This window comes from Pseudonaja textilis, chromosome 3 (genome assembly GCF_049901715.1).
Source record: "Pseudonaja textilis isolate UNSWEBS1 chromosome 3, rPseTex1.2, whole genome shotgun sequence".
Lineage (NCBI taxonomy): Eukaryota > Metazoa > Chordata > Lepidosauria > Squamata > Elapidae > Pseudonaja > Pseudonaja textilis.
The window spans coordinates 132,808,524-132,818,891 of record NC_141992.1 but is presented as its reverse complement, the minus strand read 5'-3'; the positions used below and the strand labels follow the sequence as shown (position 1 = coordinate 132,818,891).

The 10,368-nt window shown below is 37.3% G+C and overlaps 1 protein-coding gene across 9 annotated transcripts in view; it reads right to left on the bottom strand.

Annotated features, from left to right (window-relative positions):
- Positions 1-519: 519 nt before the first annotated feature.
- FARS2 (phenylalanyl-tRNA synthetase 2, mitochondrial) overlaps positions 520-10,368 on the bottom strand; it is a 204,674-nt gene continuing 194,825 nt past the window's right edge. For all 9 annotated transcript variants that reach the window (XM_026715056.2, XM_026715057.2, XM_087930800.1 and 6 more), the window contains one exon: positions 520-812. In XM_026715056.2, the coding sequence (XP_026570841.1) occupies positions 674-812 (139 nt within the window). In that variant the 3' untranslated portion in view covers positions 520-673. The remainder of the gene's footprint in view (positions 813-10,368) is intronic.

Genomic DNA, 10,368 nt, shown 5'->3' with positions numbered 1-10,368 from the left:
TAGGAACATTGCCAGTGATGGGGTCTTCGTTGGAAACATCTCACTATTTCTCTGGCCTTGCTTCCTGCTCTACTCTAAGAGTAAGAGCAATGACTTTGATGGAGATCCATCACTCTGGCTTAACTCCTTCAAGGTGATTTTTCTCACTCTCTAAATCTGAGAGCCCCTCTGCAAGGAAGATGGGCAGTTAAGTAGATAGATAGATATGGATGGATGGATTATAGATGGACACAGACAGACAGACAAACAAATTTTGTTCTTCAACTCTGGCTGGATGAATAACCTCTCTGACAGGATTCCTGGCCTGTCATGGACCATGTTTGCTTCTTTTTATGGCCATAATCCACTTCCTTGAAACTGTCAAGGAATATTTTGTTACAGATTCCTTTTGTATTGTCCAGTTGTGTCTTAGCCTCCAACAATATGGAAAATTTTGAACTTGTATATCAAACTCATGGAACAAATGGTCAAAGCAGATATTATGGAAGCACTACTACATATAACAACAAGTAGTCAACATGTATTCAAACCAGCAAAGTAATTTATTGGTGTTAGTAGCAACTGCTACATTATTCATCTTTATTACATAAAGATTTCCACATAATAGAAATTGTTTTAACACAAATTAGGAATTTTTTTTAAAAAGTAACCCAGAGAATTTAAAACTGAAATGTCAAAATCTTCCGTCCACTCCAAATTCCTGTACTACCGATTTTTGAATGGCTTGATGGATACTGGTTATTTCCTTCTGAGTCAGGGTCTTTTCCAAGTGCCGGTAAGTGATCTTGTAACAATGGCTGACCCTTTTTGTCCTAGGGAAACAACAACAACAACAACAACAACAAAGAATCAGTTACTGGTGTTAATTTGTACAAAATTATACATATTTGGAAGGAGAAAATAAAAAGTTTCTTTTTTTGGCTTTTCTTGCTATGGTGCTTAATTATATTTTTCAAGTTACCAATTCAATGGATGGAGTCAGGCTCAACCCCTTTTTGTAATGAATAATTAACCTCTCCAGAAGAAAGGGGAAAACAATCCATTTTTGAGCTCCGGTTGTTTTTCAAAAGGGCACCATGTTGCTTGTTCATATTTTCTCCTTCTTTCTTGTCCAGCACAAACTCTTGTGCCAGAGCTATATATCCTCTTGAAGATATGCTAGCATGAAGACAATTCACATGTGAGGAGTCTGAATAGAGAAGACAGCTTGTTGGAGGCTGCACTGAAGTACTATTACCACAAGAAACACATACATTTCCTAGGGACAACCGTAATCTTTGGTGACCTGGCTTGACATATTTCATATTGCTCAAACATCTACAACTATGGGTTACAGCTCCCCTGTAGAACAACAAATTATTCTCAATAAAGATTTTCCTATAGGAAGGCAGAGTAAGAATGTGCATATTCTAAGGACCAAGTAAATCATAGTTGTTACAGCTGGGATCAGCTTGAGGCTACTCTGAGTTGTAATCCAACTGCTCAACGACAAATAAAACAAATAGAAAGGTAGGCAGGCAGGAGGCTGAGAGTTCTACACGTTTTGTGGAGTAAATGCTTTGTTTAACCTATAATCCTCACAAGAAAGTTTTGAAAGTTTTTGAAGGAACATCTATTTATTGATGCATCCATATGCAGCTGTCCCAAAGGGGAAAAATATAAGTATCTATGTAGGCATATGGCTCATATGCCTATTCATCTTGGTGGGTGGTTCACAGCAGAAATACAAAGAAAGACAATAAAAGCAAGAAAGCCAGATGTCTGAACCGCAATCTTCGATCCGTCAAACCATACAGGGAAAAAACCCAATGGACTTTCATATGCCTGTTGTTCAACAGTTGAAAGAATGAAAGGCCTACCCTAAGCCCACTGGACGAGAATCGTAGAAACCAAGATGACCTCTGGTTTTTAAACCATAGACTCTGGGAATGCACTAATTCGTTTAGCTCAGGAAGTTAGAAAGCTTAAAGAAACACAACCATGAAGGTTGTGGCATCTTAAAAATCTTCATCCATCAGGGTAAAAGCAATGGTCCATGGCACACCAGAAACTGGGCCATGCAAACCAGCAAAGCCCTATCTGCGCATGTGTGGAATAGAGGCGGTGTGCGAAACCATGCTCCCTCTGGTCTGTGGAAAAGCCTCTCTCCACAGAAGCGGTCCCTGGTGTCCAAAAGGTTGATGGGGGACCACTGATTTACAGCACCATCTATAAAGAACCTATTGTATTTTAAAAAGTATTATCACATATTCTCTTATGGATCATCATAGCCCATTGACCCTGATCTGCTAAAGCTTATATTGTAATAAATGTGTTAAGTTTTAGTGGACTGTAATTCAGAAACATTTATAAGATAATAAACCTACTCAGGGATGGGATTCAAATTTTTTAGCAACCGGTTCTGTGGGCATGGCTTAGTTGGTGGGTGTGGCTTGGTGGTCATGCTACTGGCTGGTCCTGGCCAACTCAACATCACTCACATTGAGGCACGCATCTCCTTGCCTGGCCTTCCATGACTGTGTGGATGCTGCAACAGTCGTAAGTGTGAAAAAGGGTCATAAGTCACTTTTTTCAGTGCCATTGTAACTTTGAATGGTCACTGCACACAAACAAAATACCAGTAAAGGAGGTGAAAAAAACTCCAGAAGTTCCTGAGACAGGAAGTCTAGTCCTGCCAAGAATGTAATAAGAGTTAACGGAGAGGCAGTTTCTGTAAGCAACACCAGAATGTTTCCTTCCTGCCTTCCTTACAGGATTAAGCCAGTAACCCAAAAACTTTTTGGGTTTTGCAGGTTGGTGGCAGCAGTTTCAGCAGCAGGGAAATGGTTTAGCGCATGCAACCTAAATCCTGTGCAAGCGCAAATGAAGCTTTGTACCCTTGCCCACTGCTTCAGTGGCCCAGTAGTGGACTGTGGACCAGGGTTTGGGGACCCCTGTTCTAAAGGGCTCACAGGTAGGCCTTGTATTTACAAATATTTCAAAGCCATTGTATAGAGAACATTGTAGTAATGCTGATGTCTGAAATTTCAAGAACTTGGGCTGTGATACTGCTAGATCAAGAAATGCAATGATTAGCAGGAAATAAGGAAAATATTTTTTTAACCGAAGGTACATCCTACAACTCATCTGGTATGCAATTACATACCTCACGCTCCTTTCATTAGTCTTTAATTGAACTTCAGATCACAGTATTCTCAGCAACAGGTTTCTGAAATGAAAGACTCAATGCAATGCAATGCAATGCTGCATAAGGCAGGCAGGAAAAAACAACAGAGGGATATTGATGGATTCAGACGCAACGGGGAACACCGCTTCTAAACAAAATCAACAATGGACAAATAAAAATAGGCAAAACCATAGATTTATTTTTATTCTATGTAATTTGGCAGGAAAGCAAAGAATTAGCAATCCAGAAAGGTTCAAAATGTAATTTGAACAGGAAATTTGGCAGGAAAGCAAAGAATTAGCAATCCAGAAAGGTTCAAAATGTTATAGCGATCGTTCTACTTTAGCTAGCTTTCCTTTGCAAAATTAGAATTACGTGAAGTGGGAAGAATAAAATTTCCTCCTTTTACATCTCATCAGCAGGACATGGAAAAGGGGAGCCAGTGTTATGCATTCAACACGGTGCCTTTCTGTTCATCTTAGAACACAGAACATCATCCGAGTTGGAAGGACCTTGGTGGTCTTCTAGTCCAACTGTACTAAGGCCATCATTAATCTCATCTTCCCTATTACCTATCTCCTTATCTTCTTATGAGTATAACTTTGTTGATTGTCTCTTACAGTTTATATTGTTTACGTAGTATCCTAGTATGATTTATGTTGATTGCTTGTTTAGGATCAATGACTGTCACTAATCTTGTATCTAATGTTTTATGATGAATGTATTTTTACAATGACTATGATAATGAACTACCGTTATCACTATTGTTGTATGCACACTGAGAACTTAGGCACCAGAGACAAATTCCTTGAGTATCTAATCACACTTGGCCAATAAAGAATTCTGTTCTATTAAGTTCACAGAATGACATCCTAGAATACTATATTCTCTTTCTATATAGGTAGCTGTCAGATTACACCCATGCATTCAACAACTGTTCAAAATTAGTGTCACTGAAAAAATAGATGTACGATTAGTCCTCATAGTTACAACCACTGCAGAATCCCTGTAGCCAAGTGATCAACATTTTGATGCTTGGAGACTAGCCTGCATTTATGACTATTGCAATATTCCTGCAATCACAGGAAGTTGTTTGGGTCCCAGGAACTGGTACCATTTACGTATCCAGCCTAATGTTTGGCCCTTACTGACCTGGCTGGCTGAGGGACTGGGGGAGACAGTGGCCAAGAAATGGCTCTTTTCCTAGCCTGTGCCTGCTGGTTACTTCAAGGACAGCTCTGTGGGTTGAATCTTTTCCACTCCTTCTGTTAAAAGGATTTTCAGGGTATTGAAAGTGGTGGCAGCAGAATACGGTGGCTTCTTTGTATCGTCCATGCATTACGGATGGTCAAAAGGCCAGAGATGAGGTAGAGATAGGTGGGTGGACAAATTGAAGCAGAGACAGTTTGTGCAATGCTGAGGTGTAAGGTTCTTGCCTTATGACTGAACAGTCCTCACTTAATGATCACAACTGGGACTGCTGTGAGGATCATGTGTTATTTTGCTTACTGACTTCTTCACAGAAATGCTGGTGCAAATTAGGCCATAATCCAAGGACTACAGGCAGATGGAGGTATGCTAGATTGTATGAGGCTCCACAGCTAAAGCTGAATTTGAGAAGGATATTGTTAGGATTTCTTCACTATTAGCCATGGTGACTGGGCTTCCTGTGTAATTTTTCAACAACCCGAAGATTAGAAATCCTACAAATATGATCAGAGGTTCAGTACATTTCCCTAATGAGTCACAAGATTAGCAGAACTAATAATGAAGAACTAACGATGCCTTTTGCTGCAAAAATATTTCAGTAATACCATAAAAACTAATCAATTAATAAACTTTTGTGGATTACAATCCACTTCAGTAGTGGTGTAGATATTTTCCTGTGAGAGGACTATACTCAGCTTTGATTATATGTGTGATTGTGGAGAATGGAACAGGAATAGTAAAAAGAGAAAACAGGGGAAATTAAAATCTAGGTGGTGGTGCAGATAATGAAAATTATCTGTAGATAACAGCCATTCTGATTTTGCCCCTGTGGTGAGGAGTCCCTGAAACACTAACCTGTATTCTTTAATATTGCTCCTATCAGAAAGATGCAGAATTGCAATTAACAATACCTCATCTACTCAAGAGTTTCAGGCCACTCGCATCCTTTTATTTACATTATCATTTATTATCATTATCATTATCTAATCAATGTGATCTTATTGTTTTATGTAACTAAGTTTTGTTTTGCTCTTCACAAAATATATTATGCCTTGGCACACCTGCTTTATCATTATTGGTTTTACTGTGGTTTTTGGTTGCTGTCTCAAACTTTTTTTTTCCTTTTCTGTTTTTGAGTCATATTACAAGGACTGTAATGTCTTGTCTCGGGACAAGGTTCATTTTAAAGCTGACAATGACGGCTCTTGGCTCTACACCAAAATGTGACAAGATGACCAAGGTTCATGTAATGCTCCACAATCAATGAAAATATCATGTAAAGCAAAATGCCAACAGACAGTGCATTGCTACAATGATGTAATTTATTCTTATTGATATTCAGCAGTTTTAGAGGAAAGAAAAAAGCTGAAATAATATGCAATAACACATAGAAAGCACAGACACCTGTGTGGGAACAAGGGGGTTGTGTTCCAGCACTGAACCTGTGAATTTAACTGATGCCTGATATACATAATTGTACAGAAAATATATGGAAGCCGCTCATAAATGGGTCCTGTAAATACGGATATGACCTCCAATTTTAGCCTCAGGGCTCCACCTCCAACATTCTGATAAATGGCCCTGGATTAACATGAGAGAAGGTCACTGAAGTCATTCACACCCATGAATGAGTGCTACTTCCACCCTTTTGGAGATAAGAGTTCAAGGGACTGATCTAGCAGAGAATGAATGTGACCCCAAAAGCATGCATCTTCTAGAGTGATTTAAAGAGAAAAGTCTGTATATGACATTCCTGTATCTTAAGTGTTCTGAAAAAAATAGACACAAGATACAGTGCCAAAATGCTACAAAACTTTTATGCATAGTACATCCCGTCTCCTATCCATCTAAAATATGCATTTGATTGAAGAACAGCAAAATTCCTCTTCTAGAAAGACTTTATGGGAGCATAGGAGAATCCATTTTTCTTGAATGTCTCATCTTATTCCCTTTTAATCATCCACTGCAAGGTTAAAATCTTGAAGTCAGAACATTCTTATAAACCTGTTTTAAGTTTAACCATCTGGGTAAAGGGTTTTAATTGGGAATTGTCCTAAAGCTTAAATTTGTTATTCTTTGACCTGGTTGAGGTTTTTGAGTGCTGCTTTAAATTTTTATGTTGCCTGCTTTTCAAAAAAAAAACCCCATATATAATTGCTTGATTTCTGAACCTTTAAGTCTGTTGAATAATCAGAAAAATGTCCTACAATATATAAATTACATTATACTTCTTCTACATTATGTTTCACACACACACACACACACACAGGTTTGAATAAATATGCAATAAGATTCAAACCACTTTTGATTTTCTTAAAAAGTATTATCATACTCTTACTATTACCCTCAGATGGAGTTGCAGACCAAAGCAAGTGATTACTCATGCCAAGCATGCCATTTTGCTAAATTTTCAGTTCTCTATATTCTAGAGAAAATATGTTTAACTTGGTAGATCCATTCTCAGCAAGTCTTGTACAACAATGCAGCCATCTGCTGGCCTTGGTCACGGAGGCTTCTCATTTGAAATATTTCTTGAAAAAGCAGGAATTCACAGACATACAGTAGCAGTCTTTAATCAACACAAAGGGAGAAATGAAATACAGTCACATCATATTCATTATATAATCTTAATTAATTCTGATATTATGGAAGAAGCACATTTCTTCCCTTTACCACATTCATCATTGTATGGCTATCTGGGACGAGTTAAAAAGGAAGAATAACGGAAATCACTTTAGAACAGGGGTGTCAAACTTGTGGCTCACAGGCCAGATGCCTCACATGCTGGCCACTCCCCCCCCCCATTTTAGTGAAGGGGGAAAAATAGTGATATGTCACATGACAACAATGTGATGCCATGAGTTTGACACCTCTGCCTTAGCACTTCAAATTTAGCTCCAAAATAATAGTATTTAGTATTGGGATAGAAAATTCTGCCACCATTTTACATAACATAGAATATACAACTGGACTAGTTTGGAGATAAGTGGGATGTGTATTCTGTCAACAGCTGAAATTATGTCCAGATTATTTTCAGACTTGTGGAACCTGGTCTTCCTCTCCAACTTTTTTCAGGGACGCCCCTACCTATTTTTAAAAATGCCTGAAATACATGGAGATCCATTTTAATCTGTTGAAACATAAAGAAGTAATTGCCTTATAATATCTTTAGATTAACCAAGTTTATCATGTTATGTATGTTTTACTTCCCCAGATTTAGAAAATAGTCAACTATATGGTGTAATTCCAAAGAAACATCAGTATGTTTAACAGTTCCTTACATACATGTAACTACAGTGTTTCTCATATAATAAGGCTGGGTCTTATTTATTTTTTTGAGCCTCGAAAAAATGGCTAGGCTGTCTTTTCAGGGGTGACTTAATTCCCCACCCTTGCATCTTCAGGCGGGCGGCGACGGCTTGGATGTTGACCTCGGCGTTGGTGGGGCACTTCGTATCAGGGTCAACGCAGGCAGCACCATATCCGGGTGTGCAACCAAAGTACTTCCTAACAGCAAGCCCCCCCCACCATTCCCCCCACATTTTGCATGTTTTAATATAGGCCTTAATTTAGGGGGAAGGGCTTAATTTCATTTCATGCCTATAAAACATGCTGGGACTTCCTATTGGGGGAGGCCGTTTTGTTGGAGAAACAGGGTATGTAAGGGTACATTTAAGAGTGATTTTGAATTCTTTGTAATGAAAAGTGAGATATAATTTTTTAAATAAATAAATATACAAACAGTATAATGGCGAGATCCTATGAGAGCTCAGTGTATATTGTGAAGAGTGTAATAGTAATCCTATGCATGACCCAGTGTTTAAAGAAATGAACTGGGACTGGGTAGAGCACATTCAAATCCAGCTTCATTGTAGAATGTCAATGGGTGACATTCTACAAGTCATTTCTCATAGAGTTATTGTTAAGGAGGTAAAATGAAATATTAAAAAATATTTTTAAAAGTGCACTGATGATGTTACCTAGTTTGGTAATGAAACATCTGCAAGAAAACAATGAAGCTCAGAGAGCACCACGTACCCTACAGTTCAACCCTGAGCTACACACATTCTCTTCTATCAATATTAAAAAAAGAAGGAAAGATCCCCATGTAAGCTCTCCTGAGATTCTATACATAAATCAAGCCAGCAAGTCATAAATCAATCGTGCAAGGGAAAGTACCTCTGTGCAAACAATTACTAGGCATACATACCCAGTTACAGATGAGTCTGAAAATTTCAGTACTTGATCAAACTAAAGTGGATTTAATTTTGCCAAAAGCAAAAATAATAGCAATGGGGTTAATTAGGATTAACATTTTATTAAGAATTCCTTTTAAAATAATGACACTGGGTTTTACACTGAAACATAGGAGAAATTAAAATAAATGCTGAATGTAATACTTCTATTACTAATAGCTCAAACCAAAAAATTATAAATAATTATCCGAAAGCCTCTTCCCCATCCCTATGGTCCATTACATGTTAACACTAAAGGATATTAGTGTATTATTAAAATAAGACTACTGTCAGATTAAAAAATGCATTCCATTAATGAATGAATAAGAGGCTGTATAAAAGAATTTTAAATAAATTTCCTTTCCTTCATGGAAGCAGCTATATGTGACAGCATACAGAAAAGTTCCCATTAAAATTTCATTAATCATTTCATTAACATTCTGGAAAACAAAGTTTCCACACTGATCTGGGTCACTAAAGTCTGCTGTGAGCTAACCTTCAAAATATTATCTTCTGCAAACAACACAATGGTCTCTTTTTTGCATTATCAAAACCTGTAACCATGGTTGCCACGAAAATAAACAAGATGCAGTGTTGTTGGCAAAAGAGATAAATCAGGAAACACTTAAGAAGGATTTAGAAGTGATAAGGAACTTGACTAGTAATGTCAATCTCGTGATGAATTCTCCTTCTTCTCTCCCTTAATGTGCAGAAATATATGACACGGTGTAATAGATATATGTGATGTTCTCTGCATGCCAAACTTCAGGGAATTACTGCAAGTTACAGTAGAAGCTTGGAAGCAAATGAAACAGTGAGCAGGTAATTTTGGCTTGTTGTCACAATTAAAATATATGCAGATATGCAGATATATTTAGCTTCATGCAATGTGGCTAGAAGGGGGGGACAAACTGCATCACAATTACAATACATAATTTGAAAATAAATTACCTAATTTCCATAAGTGAACAAAATAACAAACATATTGGAGAAGTCTTACGTCCTAATCTTAGCCACGCTTGGTGCTTTTGTCATCCATATATCATAATGACTTCATAACCTATCATACTGCATCTTCTAGCACTTCAACATTTATACATGTGGCAATATTGTGTAAGATTGTATGTTGGGTATGAATTATGATATTGCAATGCCACACCTGACTGTGCACATATATTTGTTTGCACAAAGGTTCACTGATAAAGCAAGGAGACTATATACCAGAAAACCACTATTTTACATTCTATTTAGGAATAACATATCCCAAACAGCCTACATTCATTAATAACACAACAGCTAATATGTTTTCTGCCCCCAAAAGGAAAAGCTTAAAAGAGGACCTAAATATACACAATGCATGTGTTAATTTATAGGTGTCAAAATAGCTGCTATGAATCAGCTATATGCAATAGTTGGTCTGGATACTTAAGCATCTGTAACGTCTCTGGAGGAAATTCATTTTCAAAAAATCATCAAAAATATTAAAAATGGCTGAAATATTCAAAGATCATCAAGCAAAAATGCTGAATTTTCAGAAATATCACATGGGAACAATTGCAATGTCAATGTTCTTATGTACACGTGGCATATTGTTTTCAGGAATAAGAACAACGCAGTTGTAATTTTTTTTAAAAAAATGGAAAATTGAAATCCCAAAGCATTGCATGATATTCCACAATTTTGTCTAATCTCCAAAACGATTACTAAGTTTAGTTAAAATGTAAATAGAGTACATTTACTATACTAGGAAAAAATGTT